The sequence below is a fragment of the Prunus persica genome, chromosome G5 (genome assembly GCF_000346465.2).
Source record: "Prunus persica cultivar Lovell chromosome G5, Prunus_persica_NCBIv2, whole genome shotgun sequence".
Lineage (NCBI taxonomy): Eukaryota > Viridiplantae > Streptophyta > Magnoliopsida > Rosales > Rosaceae > Prunus > Prunus persica.
In genome coordinates this window covers 7,759,923-7,779,297 of record NC_034013.1, presented here as the reverse complement: position 1 = coordinate 7,779,297, position 19,375 = coordinate 7,759,923, and the positions used below count along the sequence as shown (strand labels likewise).

The following is a 19,375-nucleotide window of genomic DNA, read 5'->3' as shown; positions in this document are numbered from 1 at the left end:
ATAAAGATTCATATTATGAATTACTTATGTGTTTACTTCACATGAAGGAATGAAAATTTAAGTGGAGCGGAATTCAACTTTTTGGAGGAATTAAACTTTTGAGTGAGAATTGATATTCTAATTCCGGAATAACTAACCTATTAAGAATTTATCTTTTTTACCATTATATACTTACATAATTTTTAAAATTTTAAATTTATCTTCTACTTTAACCTAATCATAAGAACATTTTAATAATCTAGCTTGTTTCAATTCCGATTCATGCTAATTTGATACGATTAAGCTGACCTCTTCACAATGGGTGGCGTAGGAAGACTCGGGTAGTTTGTTTTTCCGCTGCACCCACAAAAAATTAGAAAAAGCAAAGAAAACAAAAATCACGTCATAATTCGAATTATCATATTTTTTATGTGATTATCTTGTCGGCCAACCCCACCGTTACCTTTAAAAAGGATAAATTAAACGCCCCTCGATCCCTGAAATGGCTCCACGTGTCCCCCACCCATCTATTTTCAAACTCTCTCCTTAATCATCCCCGTGACTATATCCTTTCCCTCCATCCCACAACCCCTTCGAGTTGAATCTTCGACGCTCTTCTTTAATTCTCTTTCTCTTTCTCTTTCTCCTCTCTCTCTCTCCTTCTCTTTGCATCCGTCCGCTTTCAGAGTTTGTTGAGCAAAAGGTGGAGTATAACCTCAGCCTATCCTCTGATTCAAGCAAATTCTTGTTTTGTAGGGATAGGGTTTCCTAATATTCTCACCAGTTCCCGATTCCCAATTGATCCCAAAAATTTCATCCATTCTCGATCGATCGCACCCTGGTCTTTCTCATTTTCCGATCGTCCCCCCTTTCACAAATTATGGTTGCGATTTCTCCCATGGTTTTTATTTCCACTATTTCCAATTCAAATTTTCTCCCGATCCTTTGTTCATCTCACTGTTGTAGAAACTATAGGTCTTCTCGCGTTTAATTTTATTTGGTAAATAGAGGAATAAACAAGTTAGGGTTTTTTTATGGCGCTTTTTGTGTAAATGGTCCTTTGTATGTAAATATTGTGAAAAATTTAAGATTTTCTGTTAAATTTGTGTTGTAATTGTGATTGTTTTTGTTTCGGGTTTCAACCGAGGCTATGTATATTGAGGAATTGAAAGTAGGGGAAGTTGGAGGTGTGGAAGAAGGGAATTCATGCCCTGGAAATAACGATTTTGCTAGCAGAAGCATCGTTGGTTCGGATGCCAAACGGGTTTTGATCGGCGCTGGGGCTCGTGCGCTGTTTTACCCGACTCTGCTTTACAATGTCATCAGGAATAAGCTTCAGGCTGAGTTTCGGTGGTGGGACAAGGTCGATGAGGTACAAATATCATTTTATCAAGCTCGTTTGTGTAGTACAAATATCATTTTAACAAGCTCTTTTATTTATTTTATAAATGTGGGTGTTTATCCTTTTTCTGCAGCTATGATTTAATATGCGATTTTTGTTTTGGTTTTGTTTTTATCTTTGTTAATTGTAGATGTAAATGAGATGCAGCTGATTATATTTAAATGAAAGAAATTTGTTTTTGTTTATTCTACGTGTGGGCTTGATATGTGTGTTTATGTGCTTGATTCAGTTCTCTGTTGATTGTTGTGGGTTGTGCTATTCCTTAGACTTGTCAGGTTAAAGTTTGTGTAGTTTTACATCAGAGTTTATGTGCTTGAACTATTGGACTTTTTGATCAGAATCAATTTCTTGTTTAAATTCTAACACTTCGATTTTCAGTTTGTATTGTTAGGTGCAGTTCCATTCCCTACCGATGTGCCCCGCTTAAAGGAAGTTGGAGTTTGTGGAGTCATCACACTTAATGAGCCATATGAGACTTTGGTTCCAACGTCTCTTTATCATGTTAGTGGTTTTCTAGATTTGTATTATCAGATTTTGCTTGGTTATGGAGATAAACTGATACATTTTTCTTTTAAATGAAATGTTATTGCTGCTCAGAGTTTTTTTGTATTTTATTTTCATGTAATATTTACGGGCTGTGTGGAAATGCCTTGACAAGTGCTAAAAACACTTTCTGATAGCCAATAGCGTTTTTGGAAACATGACAGAAAAGGTTACAAGTGCTTCTAGGTTATAGAACCAATTTTTAGTACTTTATGTGCTTCTTCAGGAAGTTCTTGCAAGTGCATTTTCAGGAAGCACTTGGGTGTTTTTTTTATCGTAAAACTTCACGTTTGACAGAAAAGGTTACAAGTTCTTCTAGTTTATAGAAGCAGTTTTTAGTGCTGTATGTGCTTCCTCATGAAGTGCTTTGCAAGTGCATTTTCAGGAAGGACTTGGTTTTCAGTAAAAGTTTTGCTGTGCTTCTAACAAAAGTGTTTCTCAGTAGAAGAAGTATTCCCAAAATGCCATAGGCATCTGACAGGATTAGCTGGTGCTTTGCCATACTTTTGTATGTATTAATATGTGAATGCTCTGGATTAAAATTGCCTTTGTGAATGCTCTGGATTAAAGTTGACTTTGTGAATGTCTGTACTTGGATAAAACTTCAGGATTTTGTTTTTTAGTTTTTACCCTTTTTTTGGGCTCTAATCTAACCATTAAACTTTTGGCAGTATCATGGAATTAACCATCTGGTGATTCCTACAAGAGATTACTGCTTTGCACCATCACTGAGTGATACATGTCGTGCTGTAGACTTCATTCATGGTAATCATTTTTGCATCCTTGATTTAATTATATTGATTAGCATCTGATATTGCATGATTTAGCATAACACGGGTCTAGGTACTTAGGATATTCTGTCCGTGACTGGCTACACTCATCCAGTTACTTTCTGATATGCTAGGGTGTTGTGACGCTGCCCTTCTGGATTTTTCCAGTGTAACTAAATTTGGATTGTTGAATATTCTGGACCATATCTGCTCATGTTTATTAAAAATAAATAAAATATTGGGCGAAATTTTAGAATCTTGAAGAGATATTTCTGTTGAAATCTGTGTCATGTTTTTTGAAAGCATTTGCTTCTTAAGTAAGGGGTGTTGTGTTGAGTCATTATATTTCTACCTGTATTTACTGGGATGTAAACTTTGTTAGTTTCCTTTAAATGTTCAATTCTAATTTCTAAAGTATGTTGTTTTTTCTCCCCAGAAGACTATTATTTGTTGATATGATTTTTCCTTTTTTGTCATGAAGAAAATGCATCTTGTGGACAGACAACATATGTTCACTGTAAAGCTGGACGAGGGCGTAGTACGACCATTGTTATCTGTTACCTGGTTAGTACTGAACTCTGAAAATAACAAATTACTTGAAGATTGCCACCTTTTCTGATCTTTTGTCTTTATATAGGTCCATCACAAGCAGATGACACCTGATTCTGCCTATGAATATCTGAAGTCAATTCGTCCAAGGGTGCTTTTAGCCCCTTCTCAGTGGCAGGTAACTTAAACAGCACGGGTTCATTCTCCCTGCTGTTTGGCTGGTCCTGCTATTTTGTGTTTGAAACTCTGGAAGTTTTGTTCATTTTCCTTTTTTGTGGGAATTTTGGTGTTTTCTTTTGTAGGTGTTTTTTAGGTGATTCTAATTGAACTCCACATTGTTGCTTAACAAATTTGCAAAATTATTGTACAGATTATGAATCCTATTTAACCATTTGAAAATTTTATTCTTTGAGAAACGTACATCTTCTCCCCCCATTTTTTGCCCCTTCCCTCTCCGAACTTTGACAAGGGAAAAATTTGGGTGGAAATGGTTTTTGACATTTTGGTGTATTGAGCACAACATTGGGTGTGAATGGAGATATACTTTATTTTCTGTTTCATTTAACATTGTAGTATCACTTTTTCTCCACATTATGATCATTGTGTATAAACTGATGCTTAAAGATATCTTAGTAGTTTCTTCGTAATCCATCTTGGGAGATTGTATGTTGTGGATCAGTTTGCTTAAAATTTGTTAAACTAGATTTTTGTTTGTCTGTGGCATGATCTAACTCTACCCTTCAATTTGACTTTTACTCTTTTCCTGAGCTCTTCTTTGACGGTTGCTTTGCAGGCTGTACAGGAATACTACTATATAATGGTGAAGAAAGCTGTTGTTTACAGCCACATGACCAATCTAATGATTCGATCCTTGCAGTCTGTTTCCTCACAGGATCTAGTTCCATTCGACGAAGGTTCTGTAGTAGTGATAACTGAATCAGATCTTGAAGGATATGATGCAAATCACCAATCAGGTGCTGTGGGAAGTGAGATATGGGCAGACTTAAGTGTTGTCTATCGGGTTCGAGTAGCCGGTCAGGCAGCTCTGGAAAGAATCTCATGTCTCTGGCTCCGCTGCCGTGCCCACCAGAAGATGTCAGGAGAGAACTTCAGCAGGGAAAGCAGCTGCTCGATGAGGGCTGATCATATGGGAAGCATTAATGTGGACATACAAGTCTACTAAGGAAAACCTCATTAGAATTCATTTAAGATGTTTGCTAAGCGTTCTTTTATACTTTCTTTCTCGTACAGAAAATGGAAAATAATGTTACATTAGGCAGCACTAAACTGTGTTTTTCCTCCTGTAATTTGAGTCCGCTACTTTATCTTGAGTCTAAATGAAAGAAAGTTGAGCATTATGGTAATGATGCATAAAATATAGTGGTTATATATGGAGTACGTATAATTTAGTGATTATTGAGTGAGCTGGTAGGAAAGAACCTTGGAAAAATCATTCAGAACCTGCATAGTTTGTTGTCAAGTCGTTCAAAATGCTGACTAAGAATCACTCTATTCTCTTGTGAGAGTAAGATGGTGCAAAGATTTTGATCCCCATTTCATTTTAGCTGCCTAAACAAAGCTGTCATACACATTGAATTACTTCTTTGCCATAGGTGGGAGTTGGCCAATTGTATGAACAAAACAACAGGTGTGGCCACAAAACGCTTATCAAGAAAAGTTTCTGTGCATATGGAAAATGGTCACCATTGCAGTATCACAATTTGGTTTGCAATTTATTCTATTACAAATCAGTATATTCCAAATAGAGTTTTTTCTATTACCCCACACTTTTCTTTGTTCACCCCAATACTTCAATTATTAAGCTCTTCATTATTGTGCAAAAAGACAAAAAAATGTCATCCAACTTAATACTTAACCCTAGTATATCTATACACACACTCCATCTGTACACCCTATTGCCAAATTACTCATCTTTCAATCCAACACTCTCATCTTCTCTTCACAAACCCTAAATACAGCAAATCATAATCAAACAAACAAATTAGAAATAATAATCATAATAATCATAATCAAAGAAATAAAACTGGAGGAAAAAAAAAGCAGACCTTGATTGCAAAGCAAAGAAACAATGCCTGCCTAAGCCTTTGATTGATATATAATCTGGAAATTGCCGCATGGATTTGCTTTGTTGAACAAGAAAATAACATTTTAAAAAAAAATTAATAATAAAATAATGCTGCTACACATTTGATAAGGGTTTTTATCTCTTTTAAGTAATGTGAAGTTGAGGTGAACTTAGAGTGATGAGGGGCAAGATAGTAGGGTGTGGGGTGTGAGGTTGAATTTTTAATTTTTTAATTTTTTTTTATGGGTGTGTATTTAGGGTTAGTATTAGGGGTGGGCACTCAAACCGGCGAACCGGAAATCCAAACCAAACCGCACCGAACCAAACCGGAAAAAAACCGAGTTGACCAAAAAGTCAAAAACCGGTCAAAAACCGAACCGGACCGGTTTGGACCGGTTCCGGATCCGGTTCCATGTCTTCAAAAACCGAACCGGGCCGAACCGAACCGGTGAAACTAAAAAAATATATAATTTCAATATATATATTTATATTTAATGCTATATTTTTAATTTCACTAAAAAAAACATAATATTTATCCAAGTTCAATGTCAAAATATCTCTATTTTCTCACTTTAATATTTATTTTTTATATGAAATTGAATAATTTGTTAATTTTCAAGTAAAAAAATAATATTTCAGTTGAGAATTGTATTAAAAAGTAATTTTAAAAAATAATTTTTATAATCCGGTTCAAAACCGAACCGAACCGGAACCGGACCGAAACCGGTTCAAACCGAACCGGACAGTTTTTGAAATTTTTTTTATTAAAACCGAACCGAACCAAACCGGATGAATAGTATTGGATCGGTTCTAATTTGAGGCAAAAACCGGTCCAAACCGAACCGTGCCCACCCCTAGTTAGTATGGGAAGATAGTGGTGTTTTATTAGAAATTGTAAAAATTTGAATTAGAAGTTGGAATGAACTTAGAATATGGGGTGAACAAAGAGAGGTGCGGTATTTAAATAGAAAAACTCATCCAAATGTGTACATAGTTTGTAAAAAAATTAAATGACGGATATCTAATTTTCGTAATTTAATAATTCTCTACAATTTTTAATTACTTCATCCAAATGAAGTGTAATAGAAAACAAATTAGTCATTTTCAAGGTCTTAGGTATCACCAACAACTTCTACTAGCCGTAACGGATAAAACTTCAGCTACTTTCTTTTGATCAGCATAAACAATTGACATTATGGGAGCGTAAAAAGGAAGTGCATGAATTCTTGGAAAAAGAGGGAGCGAGCCTACATAAAAATTGTGAAAAAGTATATTCAATACCTCTTTTTCTCCTCTGTCCACAGACTGTCTGAACATTTGGACGTAGCGACAAATGCCATCTCCGAATAAGCAAAATAATGCGCTCATCAAATTTTTACACCAAATGATAATTAGTAGTACATATCCTCAACATTCGTTAGAAATAGATAAAATTCAGAGTGAGCTCAAACTTAAATAAATTTAACCTTTCCAGTGTCACATCATCTGGTCAGTAAAATTTGGAAAGAAAAATGGTAAACACAAAAACTAAAAAGAAAAAAAAAAAAAACCGAATTACGAAACAACATGTCGGTAATTACATCATGAACAGGTTTTCAGAGTTCTGGTGAGACTTGGTTCCAAAGATAAATTTGAGATACCATGGCTCCCATGTCTTCTCAAAAATACCATATATTCAGAATATGAAATGATATGTTTTGTGGTAACAATCGCAAGTAATTTTGTTTACGGAGAGAGTATAACTATTTCAGTGACAGGCAAGGAATAAATTTCAATTACTGTACATATGGCTTAACTTTTGAGTTTATTGTTTGAGTTCACCTAATAATTAATCTTTAGTCAAGGCTAAGGCAGTGACTCGTCTTCTGTGAGCCCAAGAAGTTCACTGAACAATGTCTTGACTGGTAAGGGCCATCTGTATGATGATGATCCTTCTAGAACAAGTTCAGATGATGCTTTCTCATCCAAAAGAGGCATTCCATGTTGAACTCCACTCATTCTAGGATCGTTACCTTCCTTTTTTCCAATCTCTGTTGATGCTAAACTGTTCAAATAAGGTACCACATGCTTCATCATGTCGCTCGTGGAGATTCCGAGATGACCTCCTGGAACACTGATGTACTTGACCCTTCCAGCTTCATCCAAGGCTCTCAAACCGATCCAGTCCTCCTTATAGAGATTGGTCTGCATAAAAATACGCGAAAGCTAAGATGATGTTGGTGCTTAATGCCTAAAAGCAAATCTTGTAATGCATCCCACTTGAATTTACTGTTAAGTGGCAAAAAGAAATAAGTAACTAAATCATCAGCAAGGCTACTCGATTTTAGCGAACATTAATATGTAAATAAATACTCAGTTTAACAATGATAGTATTAGCAGTATGGAATTACCTGCCGTGGACTTAAAATTGATTTGAAGGTATCATCTTGGTAATAACCAAACCATGAGGTCTCCTTAGGTATCAAAACAGTGTCATGCTCAAACTGCAGAAATACAAAATTAACATGGACAAAAATGAGTATGCTTACTTGGCTATTATATAATTCTGAGGAATCTAGAAAGAAATTGAAGAAATGTTACGCTGAGAAATATGTATTTTGCAACTTACCATGATAAGCACCAGGTTCTCTAAGCTACTAAACCTTTCCTTGAGAGTGGAGTTTTTCCCATCCGGTCGTTCGTTGTTGAGCTTTGGAAGAAACTTACATTTTTCTAAATAGTCAGCCATTGCCTGTGAAGAAATTGTTGATCTGGATGCTTAGGTTTACAGCTATTGTTAAGCAAACAGAGATTTAATCTTAGGTGAAAAATTACGAGTGGCAATGTGGCTTTTGTTGTAGTATAAATGGACACTTGAGAGCATGAAAACTACTTCATGAAATGAAATTTATCCCAAGATATCCCATAAAACACAAACAGCATTTTGAAATTAAACTTTAAGCCAAAAATTGAAAAGGAAAACAAAAGCAGGCTATTAATTTCAGTGAACTTATAAGTTATAACTGCAAGGTTATTTGTATATACGTATAACATTGTTATGCAGTAAAAGCCTCATTAAAATGTCTCTAGTGCTTTACTTTTAGCCACTCACATTTGGTAATTTAAGATAACCGCTGGGAGCCAAGTGAGCCTGCAATTCCAGAATCGGTTCAAATGGTCAGGCCTCATCAGAAATATACCTAGGAGATTGAAAGTTGACACCAGGATTGAGACAAAAAGAAAGAATTGGCAGAAATAGATGCATACTTGGATATAGTCAGAGTAGATCTCTGATTTGAGTAGCTGGTTTGCAATAATGCAAAATATACCAGACTGCAGAGGGACAAAAGCAAACACAAAAGCTGTTGAGCAATATCAGCATATCTCAAAAGAGGTCACACAGTATTTTTAACTAAACCTTTAAGCGTTAGAGGTTTCTTATAAGTGATAGTTATCTACTCTATGATCGTTATGATTTGAGACATTACTTAAGGGTAACCTTCTGACAATTAGGTGGAAAACCAGACCAATGGGATCTTTGCATTGAAAATTCCACTCTTAAGTGGACTATGATACAACATGTTTTCAAACTATTCTTATCTTCTGTGATTGAATGAACGATGTTGGAAATGATACTTGCTGCACCCATTTGCGAGAAAGTACTTAGAAAGTGCTAATCCACTATTGTATTAAAGCATAAATTTCCCCAAATATGTGTCAATTGTACCTAAAATTTACAAACTACATTTAACAACCCCAAGCTTCTCCCAAAGGCCCAGGCTATTGGGAAGAGGCAACATCAAGCTCATATACCATACTATGGTGTAGTTTGTAAGAATATGGATTCTACACTGCATGTCAGTCCAATTGTGGTTTATATGTACTCTCCTAACCGGAAGCAATCTCAGTGTGACAAAAGCATTTGTATAAGGACAGATCAAAATTCCAAGATGATAGTATGATACTTACACCACAAAGAGGCACCGAAGCAGTACCCGCATGAGGTCCTCCCAAAGAGATAAAATTCTTAACCTGTTTCAATAATTGAAAAAGCAAAAAATTTTGATATTGGTAAAGTCCACAGACGTGAGGAAATAAAACAACCACTTACGCAATAAATGTGCCATTAAGAAAAAACAAACAATGATACGGAGAAAGACCTGTAAATCTAATGGATCATGGCCTATAGACTAAGACCATACAAAAATGTGCTTGCTCTTATTTACTACCAAAGGAACTGTATTTTATATGGATAACATAAGGAGTACAGAGTAGTACGCGATTCCATAGCTGAACGCATCGACTAATGAACTTGGCATGGCTAACACACATAACTAAACTAGTAGTTTTAAATGCTTTTTGAGCTACAACGGTATAAGAAAATCATAAAGAACTTAAACCACCATTTGTCATACATTTCAAACATGTTATAGACAGCTTAGCTCCATATGTGTATGATAAGTGAAGTTTAATTAATTATAATAACTACTCATGTAGTTGGTTGAAAGACGGATGAAAAAACTTGGAAATATCAGAGTTTACTAAACTGAATCTTACAGGAGGTCCATCGATGCAAAATTCTACAACACCTCGGCCAATCAAATTACCCTGTTAAATTTAGAAAAGAAAGAAAAGGTACGAGAAAGAATCAATTGATTGCAATTATTTGAACATCATTCAAAACTCGTATGTATACACGCAATATATTTATGTTTGTAAGCTATAATAAACTAATTCACTCATAAGCATTGGGGATTGAGAAAACAGTCTAACATGAAAACCAGCAACAAGAGAAAATTCAAAAACCGGAAAAAGAAAAGAAAAGAAAGTAACAACAGATCATCCCGCCTAACCAAAGCCACAATTCAAAGGCTTGAAAGATATTTGTTTCTGTTCGCTCAGCTAAATAAATGAAAATTCATAAAGTGACAATATGCCAAGCGCCCAGAAGAATGAAAAATACTACAGAATATATAGTTCTGCAAATCAAGAATCAGTTGGGTGAGGATGGTGATTAATAGCACCTATAAGGAGTTATTTGATTCAACGTCAACGTGCTAAGAGAACCATTGGTAAACAATCACAAATAAGCAATGGAACAGGGAAGAAAATTAGGCGGATGAGGCAAGAAAAGACTTAATGACATATATTACTAAGAGTAACCGATGAGGAAGGAATTCAAGAATCTATTCTGGTTCTGGGGACTTGATTTCCGGAATCACCATTTTATTCATGAGTATGTGGCCATGAATATTAGGCATCAGTTCCATTATCTTGTATGCTACATAAGTATGACAAACTTGAAAAACCCTTTCATGGGACATAAATCAAATGATCACTTTTTTCTGAGAACGCGTGAGGCTGCATGACTCAAGAGAGGCCTTCACAAATCTGCGAGGCCATTTTTATTAGGTATTAGGGCATGCACTAAGGAAAATACATCATTCACACACACACACACACACACACACACACACACACACACACTATGAAGATAACAACTAGATGTAAAATTTGAACATGATAAGCTCACTTCATCTGTTAAAAGAAACATGAGCGACATCATTAGTTGAGATGGAAACTAAAAAATAGCTTACTTCTACATATGAAATTACTTCTACTCAGAAAGTCCCGCCAGTTATTCCGACACATAAGTAAACACATTTTAAGTAGAAGGATTGAATTTAAAGGATTGTGAATGTGCCCCAATGTAAATCAATAAACAACTTGGAGCATACTGTATTACAGATATAGGTGCCAAATGGAAAGATCCAATCATGATAATACCTGGGAGAGACCAACAATGTTGTAACCTTGTCTCAGTTCTTCCATTTCTTTTACCTGTAGTGGTAGTGGGGAACAGAGTCAAAGGTAACAAAAACTTCAAAAGCCAGACCAGCAATATATACTAACGAAGAGAGCATTATCACCTTGTCACAAACAATTCTGGTCTGCAAACACGTACAAAAAGTCAAATTACAAGTGAACATAAAAATTATGTCTAAGATGACAAGTCTTGTTTTTCCAGTTTTTAGTTTTAACCTGTTCCTCAAGAGGCAGAAACCAGGAATCCCATGTTCCATCGCCAACTTCTCTGCAGGAAGGCAAAGGCAAGCAATCTCGTTACACATGGAAAAACACAAAGATGCTCCTAAAACATTATTAAAAAAAAAGACGTGTAAACAACTATAAGGGTGGACTTCTCAGTTGGCATGCTACCAAGAATCTTTAAAAACAATGAAGCCATATTTTATCATCTTGTTCTATAAAACTCAAGGGGGCAACAACATATGTCAACACAAAACTTATAATCAGAATTTGAATCAGGAAACAATATAAGAGTTGTTAACAGCAATGTCATGAATGAACTGTTAGCAATTATCTCTAGCAGGATTACATATATGAGTGGCCAAAAACAAACAGATTTGGGTGAAAAAAAAAAAAACTGCACCATACATGCAATATCCTTCAGTAGCAGCAAAGTTCCTCAGTTCCTCTGTAAACTGTTTAACTCCTCGATTAGAGCACTGATCTCCAATGCCTGCCACAACGAAGCATTAGGACTGGAGTAGAGAAAGAGCATACGAGTAGAATGATAAATAATGATAAGAGAACAGGATGAAATACAAGCCAAACATATAAAAGGAGGCCAAAAGAAGTACTACAATATCATGCAGTAATTATAAGGGATGGAGTTCATAATTCAATTGGTAACACTTTCAGAACTGAAATCATATTGCCACAGTATCAACCTTCTTAATTTCAGTTTTTTTCTTGGTGATGATTTTAAAAAATGACGACCTATTTGGTTCACTCTACTGCTAAGTCAAAAACAGTAAAGACACAGAAAGCAACATACGTTTGCTCTCTTTTCTCAAGTATGTTCCTTTACCGCTGCTGCAGAGAGGATACAACATAGGACAAACTTATGTCATTATACTCTTAAGTGGAAAAGGTAAGTTGATATACAGGGTCTTAATTCTTTGATCTGTGATAACTAGTTAAGACAATTACGGATATGCTAGATTTCTGTTTCTATAAAAGCACATAAAATTCGAGTTGCAGAAAATAAAATTCACTGGAGATCACTCGCTTCAGGAATTTTCTTCCACACTAAGATTAAATCCATGCATGGACATGCTGACATTTTGGATAGTAGCGTCTACACGAACATCTTTAATAACATGATAATAATCAAGTTCTCATTAGTTCTTAAAATCTTTTCTAAATAAAGCATATTTCAACAACCAATTAGTCAACACTTGGATAATCATCATATCCAGAAAATAATAACAACCAAAACCCAGAAAAATTATCAATAACCCAGATGCAAAAACAGATTCATCAAACAAATACACATCCTTTAAATAGAAAGAAAAAGAAAAAAGCTGGCAACAATGAAATAGAGAGCAGGAAATTACCATGAAGCACGATAAATGGTACGGAAAGTGAACTTGGGATGGATATGATGAAGGCCAAGATGAAGATGAAGTCAATGGAAGGGGAAGTGAAGTCCATGATCTTGTGGGTTGTTGTCCGTCAAAATTTCCTTTTACAAAGATGGGAAGAACAAAATATAAAGAAATAAATGTGTTTATAGTAATAGTAATGGTTGGTTGTTGGTGTGTGAGTGGTGGAGAAGAAGCAAATAACACGGAGGCACACGAGTGAGAGGAGCCACCGCTACTATTGGATCTTCTACTGGCTGTTTCTTTGCCCGAATTTATTGATGATATCTTCTGCTTTGCTTCTTGAAGTCGCCAATTGGTGATTGATTTGCCAAAAACCCAACAAAAAAATAAAAAAATAAAAATAAAGAAAAAAGAAAAAAAAAAGTCACCCAGAATAGTATCAGTCAGACTGACAGTGTCATTACATAAAGGTCGGAGCTTGACTCCTATGTGGTGAGGTTTTTGCTTGTTGCTGTATGATCTTTGCCATGTCAGCATCTTGTGTTAGTTCTTTTTTCTTTTGGTCATTGGCTATTTTTTTTTTCTTTGCCTTTTAAATAATGGAAAATCTTACCTTATAATATAATAAAGAGCCCTTTTGTCCCCCACATAATGAACAATTCTGCATTTTTTATTTCAAAAGGTACACATACTATTGTGATTATCCTATTGCGATTTTAGCTTGGTCTGGAATCCAGTTTTGATGCAGGTGATCTTGAGGAGGTGAAAGGATACAATAGTGGTGACAACAATGAAATCTATTTTGTTTTCCGTGAGACTCTTAATTTGTTTTATGTACTCTGATTTTGTGACATTTGAATAATTATGCTTTTGTTTAAATTAATGAATTCTGTTTCAGTTTTTTGTTTCAAACAACTTGTTCTTTAACCCTGATACGCCTTACGTATATTGAGAGCTGTAGGGGACTTTTCTTTCGGCAGCTGTAAATAGGCTAGTATTGCCGTAAAGGGCAGACTCATAAAATTGTCACTTTTGTCTGAGCTCGAAAATTAAGCCCCAAAAATGCTTCGAAAGGGGCAGCAGAGCCTTAGAAAGTATTTTGGTTACCTTCACCAACTAAAACAACAACAACTTACATGTGATTTCTTAATGCTTACAGATAAACTTTTGAGCTTGGCATGAGAGGCATGTGGCATGGAAGCAAAATCAACATGAGTTTAGCACTGAAGGGAAGTTTAGGCTTTCTTGGGGGGAAGTGGCAGTGTTAAGGTAAGAAAGGAGAATCTTGTAAGAGATTTGACTAAGAATGGGAGAAATAAGGAATAATGTTCTTCCGGCAGCTTGACAGATGTTCTGTCTGCCAGAAGAGGAAAATGTAAAAGAAGGGTGAATAGTGCACAAGATTGCTGGATTTCGCTGGTAAGAGAGGAAGCTTGCTCTCTGAATCTGAGTTGAGTTTTGTTGGGTGGAAGAGACCTCATTTTATAACCGCTGGAAACCATCACTTCCCAAAAAACCCTAATGACTTCTACCCATTTTGGCCAAGCTTTTCCCCTCCTTTCTCATCTCCTTCCTTGACTTTTCCCATCTTGATGAAATTCCCTCTGCCTATTTGCACCGGATCAGAGTTTTTTGAAGCTCAAGGCCCCCTTTTCCGGCATCTGTCTCAATGGGAGACTTTCATTCCCAGCCATTTCCTTTATTGCTTTCCTTTCTTTTTTTTCATGGCCAAGTCTGATGGGGAATGGAGTTGGGATATATATGCTGGTTTGAAGGGTGCTTCTCTTCCTGGCATCTTACACGCTAATACCCCTTAGTTCCTTGAATGTTTTGGCTTTGAAACTTGCTCCCCCCATGTTCTGGAACCTCCCAGCAGCTCTGTTCAGTGAACCTTTAGACCTTCTCTTCGTGGCTTCTATTTTTTTAGCAAGGGGCTGGAGTTTTTGTGGCTCATTATGGCAATTGTATGGGATAAGGTGGTAAGTGAGCTATTTTTATTAAACATTGGGCTTTTTGGTTGAGTCAATAGGCTATTTTGATCAGGCTATTGGGCTATTTTTTCTCTCTTGTGCTCACCAACATGTTTGGGCATATAAAATGGGCTCGAGTTCCGAGGCTCCCAAGCAACCCGAGACTTTCCATTTCTCGGCCCATCAATGGGCCTCATGTTGATTTATTACCATCCATACCACAACTCACTCAAGCAAGTCCCAGGCATTTGAGTGGCTTGGGCCCACTTAGGCTTATAGTGTGGTTGAGTGTGAAATAACGATTTCGTGCTTGACATGGCATGTTGCTCGGCATGTTTTAATTTTATCGCCCTTGGGAAGGGTTGCAATGTTTAATTTTGGCATGGGCTTGTAGAGCCGGTATATTCTAGCATGATGAATTATTTATTTAGCGTGGCACGTGAACTGCAATTCGCATGTGGCAAGTTTTCATGTACTCCGTTTTATGCCTTTTCTTAATAGAGTGTCGTTTTAGACTGATAATTTATTCGGATTCAACTATGAATTTTTTGGGTCTCAACAAGAGTATAACGTTATTGTGTATGATCTCTCGGACATTGTAACCTTATATTTTCAATAAGACGTGGTGTTGTGACATGTCCACTGGCGAAGCCAGCTAAGACCTAGGAGGGCCAGTTGACCCTTCTATCATTTTAAGCTTCATCTTTGAAAGAACATTTTGACTCTTGAGTGTTTTTGACCTGTCTATGGTGACACTTTTCTACTTGTAGCATCTCTATCTCATAAAATGGTGTTTTCATCTTCTTTATTTTATATTATAAGTTCTATAGTTTAAATATCATGTATTTATGAGAACTCTATTTCTTAAGTAATTAAAATAGATCTATGGATGATTCCATAATTTAGAAATATGATTTATTAGCTTTCTTTGTTGCTTTTAGGTAGCTTGCATGAGGGTTTTTTTTTTTGGGGCATTGCAGCTCTAATTTTCATCCAATGTTACAACGTGTGCAAAATGCAAATTGTGTTACATTAGAAAAATATAAGGGTGAGCCACCAAACGAGGCAGCAAAGAGGAAGAAGATGATAAATTAGGGTGGTTGCCCACCTTCTCTCTTTATTTCCAAGTTTAAGAACCAAAATATGATTATTAGTATTTTATTTCTAGTGTTACCTTTGGGATATCTGAAATGAGATTGGGTGTCTAGTAAAATTATGGGAATTTTGAAGTATAGCAGAAGGGGTATCCAAAGATACCTCTTGGGTGTCCAAAGAAGCCCTTTGAAAGTCTGTGTAATTGCCTAACCCCGTAAAGAAGGTATAGGCCCAATCTTGTTAGTGCAGGTTTGCTTTGCTTTGCTTTGCTTTGAAGCTTTGGACTTGCTTTTATCGTTGTTGACTTTGTCAGGTCAGGTTGGACAAATTCGTAGAGAATGGCCTGAGCAAACTTCAATTTTGTGCAGAAGTATAACAGAAATTTCCATTTCTCTAGTCCTCGTTCTTGCTTTTTTTGCTTTTGCTTTTGGGTTTTTATTTAGAGCACTTGTTCCAGCTGCGTAGATACACAGAGAGAGAGAGAGAGCTGTTGGTGACAATTGGAGTGGCAGAGGAGAGCCCATTGAAGAAGAGGGTTCACGAAGCTTCTCGGCCTCTCCACGCAGCCATTCGATTTTTCACTTCCTGGGTTTTCTTCCTAAGCCGTCAGCTCCTCCCTCATAGCGATGATCTCAGGTATACTTCTTTCCATGAATTTCCAATTGACTAATTTGTAATTATGATAGATTTCTCTTTCATTTTTGTTTGATCAAATTTATCCAGTTCAGAACAAGCATGCAAAATGTTGTACTAGGAAAAATCTGATGCAAAATTTCAAGTTGCAGAACTTTTCATTTCTATGTCCTGTTGCAGAACGTTTAATTTCTATTTCCTGTCAAACTATGAGCGTTTTGGGGAGGAGGAATTCTTATTTGGAACTTGTATCATGTCAAAATTTCAAGAGAGATACAAGATGGGGAGACATTAAAAAACATTTGGTCTTTTGATTTTCACTCACTTTGATATATTGTCAAGAAACCATAGCAGATTCCGTGACATGTTGTTGCATATCCTTTCATTATAGCTGGAATTTGTCGCGAACTTATCGAGTTTGATCAAGGATGGGACTATATCCAGAGTATGCTCACAAAAATAAAGAGGATTTTAGAAGGATTACCGGAGCCTCAGTTCAGCTCGGTAGAATATATGAACGTTTACACAACTATCTACAATATGTGTACCCAAAAGCCTCCTCATAATTATTCTCAACAGCTATATGATAAATATAAAGAGGCATTGGAGGAATATGTAACCACAACGGTGTTGCCCTCTGTAATAGAGAAACACGACGAATTTATGCTGCGGGAGCTTGTGAGAAGATGGGCAAATTATAGGGTTATGATTAGGTGGTTGTCAAACTGTTTTAATTTTCTTGATCGCTTCTTCATTCCTAGGAGATCACTTCTTAGCCTCAATGACGTTGGACTTACATGCTTCCGTGACTTGGTTTATCGAGAGATAAATGTTAATGCCAGAGTTACCATAATTGGTCTTGTTGATAAAGAACGTGCTGGAGAGCAGATTGACAGGGCACTAGTGAAGAATGTGATAGATGTATTTGTTGGAATTGGAATGGGACAAATGAATACTTATGAGGAGGACTTTGAGAAACACATGCTGAGACATGCTGGTGAATACTATACTCGTAAAGCATCAAGTTGGCTTTTGGAGGATTTTTGTTTTGATCACTTGGTGAAGGCTGAGGAATGCTTGAGAAGGGAGAGGGCTAGAGTTTCTCATTACATGCATTCAAGCAGTGAGCAAAAGCTGGTGGAAAAAGTGCAACAGGAGTTGTTTGAACCTCTTGCTAATGTATTTAAACAGAAAGTTAGCGCTGAAGTTAAAACCCTAGTCCAACAGGCTGAATATGCAGCAAACAACCAGGCTTCTGATAGAGCTTCTGGCATGCTGGAACAGGTCCTTGTCACAAAAATGATCGAGCTTCATGATAAGTATATGGCACATTTCGAAGATTTCTTAATAAAAAACCATATCTTTCACAAGGCTCTGAGAGAGGCCTTTGATGGATTTTGCAATAAATCTGTTTCCGGGAATTCAAGTGCTCAATTACTCGCTGCATTCTGTGATGATATCCTCAAAAAGGGTGGGAGCCAGAAGTTGAGCGATGAGGCCATAGAAGGAATGCTTGAAAAGGTTGTTAACTTGCTTGCTTATATAAGTGACAAAGACCTTTTTGCAGAATTCTACAGGAAAAAACTCTCTCACCGGCTACTTTTTGATCAAAGTGCCAACAAGGAACATGAAACAAGTATTCTAACAAAGATGAAACAGCAATTTGGTGGACAGTTCACCTCAAAGATGGAGGGAATGGTCACAGATTTGACATTGGCTCGGGACAATCAGACCGGCTTTGAGGAGTATCTTCACAGTAACCCAAATGTAAATCCTGGGATGGATTTGACCGTCACCGTTCTTACAACTGGTTTCTGGCCAAGTTATAAATCATGTGATCTTAGCCTTCCTGCAGAGATGGTGAAATGTGTTGAAGTCTTCAAGGGATTCTATGAAACGAAGACGAAATGCAGAAAAATTAAATGGATTTACTCATTGGGCACTTGCAACATTATTGGCAGGTTTGAGCCAAAAGAAATCGAATTGGTTGTTTCAACCTATCAGGCTGCTATCCTGCTACTTTTCAATACCGCTGATAAATTGAGCTATTCAGAAATACTAGGTAAGTTAAACCTTACCCATGACGCAGCTGTTCGAATCCTTCATTCGCTTTCATGTGCCAAGTACAAGATCTTTATTAAGGAGCCTAATGCAAAGACTATCTCGCCAAATGACAACTTTGAGTTCAATTCCAAATTCACTGACAGAATGAGAAGAATTAAGATTCCTCTCCCACCAGTGGATGAAAGGAAGGAGGTGATCCAAGATGTTGACAGATTCAGGCGATATGCTATTGATGCTGCAATCGTGCGGATTATGAAGAGTCGGAAGGTTTTGGGTCATCAGCAATTAGTTATGGAGTGTGTTGAGCAGTTAAGACATAAATTCAAGCCTGACATGAGAGCAATTAAGAAGCAGATTGAAGATCTCATCGTCCGTGACTACCTGGAGAGGGACAAGGAAAATCATAACATGTTCAAGTATCTTGCATGATTCAAGTGTTGGACTCTTCATATAACTTCTTGCTATGTGCTGGAACCAGTAGAAGTACATGAATTATAATTTGTTTTAGAGAGTGATGTTAAACTTGTCATCTATAGGCATCAAGATGTAGGCACAGCTTCTGCGTCGTTTGCTATACTTAAAGAATTTGTAATTTACAGAGAAATGGTCTCAAATAATACTTGTGGTTTTACGACACAAAAAGGAAAAAAAAAAACCAAGAATATCCCCTAAACAAATGGTTGTTAAAGATCATGTCCTAAGTTTGCCAAAGCATCTGCCTGCGCCCAAAATTCAAAATTCTCCATTAGACCAATAAGATATCATATTTCAACGTGAGATAGGATACTTAGGTCATCTCCAGTCATAGGGTTAAATGTAGTCCATGACTAAAAATTAGTCGTCCAAAATATTAATTTTTTAAAGAATAGCACATGGTTAAATTTTTCCATCTC

General features: G+C 36.5%; 3 protein-coding genes across 6 annotated transcripts; 2 read left to right on the top strand and 1 right to left on the bottom strand.

Moving 5' to 3' along the window:
• On the top strand, positions 529–4,630 carry LOC18777331 (putative dual specificity protein phosphatase DSP8). The gene is made up of 6 exons (XM_007211135.2): positions 529–1,351; positions 1,760–1,882; positions 2,596–2,689; positions 3,176–3,258; positions 3,332–3,421; positions 4,037–4,630. The coding sequence occupies exons 1-6, from the start codon at positions 1,130–1,132 to the stop codon at positions 4,424–4,426; spliced, it is 1,002 nt and encodes a 333-aa protein (XP_007211197.1). The 5' UTR covers positions 529–1,129; the 3' UTR covers positions 4,427–4,630.
• On the bottom strand, positions 6,945–13,168 carry LOC18775795 (palmitoyl-protein thioesterase 1). 2 transcript variants are annotated; one of them, XM_007210454.2, is made up of 12 exons: positions 12,730–13,168; positions 11,765–11,849; positions 11,351–11,402; positions 11,239–11,259; positions 11,096–11,149; positions 9,866–9,916; positions 9,278–9,340; positions 8,576–8,641; positions 8,421–8,459; positions 7,938–8,060; positions 7,720–7,812; positions 6,945–7,513 (listed from the first exon to the last, which is right to left on the bottom strand). In XM_007210454.2, the coding sequence occupies exons 1-12, from the start codon at positions 12,824–12,826 to the stop codon at positions 7,175–7,177; spliced, it is 1,083 nt and encodes a 360-aa protein (XP_007210516.1). In that variant the 5' UTR covers positions 12,827–13,168; the 3' UTR covers positions 6,945–7,174. The 2 variants fall into 2 exon arrangements, with proteins under 2 accessions (XP_007210516.1, XP_020419836.1); XM_020564247.1 differs by lacking the exon at positions 9,866–9,916 and having other exon boundaries at positions 12,730–13,149.
• Positions 16,088–19,118, top strand: LOC18777841 (cullin-1). 3 transcript variants are annotated; one of them, XM_020564376.1, is made up of 3 exons: positions 16,094–16,155; positions 16,243–16,421; positions 16,810–19,118. In XM_020564376.1, the coding sequence occupies exons 2-3, from the start codon at positions 16,412–16,414 to the stop codon at positions 18,909–18,911; spliced, it is 2,112 nt and encodes a 703-aa protein (XP_020419965.1). In that variant the 5' UTR covers positions 16,094–16,155; positions 16,243–16,411; the 3' UTR covers positions 18,912–19,118. The 3 variants fall into 3 exon arrangements, with proteins under 3 accessions (XP_007208919.2, XP_020419966.1, XP_020419965.1); XM_007208857.2 differs by having other exon boundaries at positions 16,088–16,421; XM_020564377.1 differs by having other exon boundaries at positions 16,089–16,421; positions 16,599–19,118.

Coding starts and splice junctions, on each gene's coding strand:
- LOC18777331 (XM_007211135.2), top strand. CDS start 1,130: ATGTATATTGAGGAATTGAAAGTAGGGGAAGTTGGAGGTGTGGAAGAA. Junction 3,259..3,331: donor CCATTGTTATCTGTTACCTG/GTTAGTACTGAA, acceptor GTCTTTATATAG/GTCCATCACAAGCAGATGAC. Junction 3,422..4,036: donor TAGCCCCTTCTCAGTGGCAG/GTAACTTAAACA, acceptor GTTGCTTTGCAG/GCTGTACAGGAATACTACTA.
- LOC18775795 (XM_007210454.2), bottom strand. CDS start 12,826: ATGGACTTCACTTCCCCTTCCATTGACTTCATCTTCATCTTGGCCTTC. Junction 8,061..8,420: donor GTTATCTTAAATTACCAAAT/GTGAGTGGCTAA, acceptor ATTTCTTCACAG/GCAATGGCTGACTATTTAGA. Junction 7,514..7,719: donor CAATTTTAAGTCCACGGCAG/GTAATTCCATAC, acceptor ATTTTTATGCAG/ACCAATCTCTATAAGGAGGA.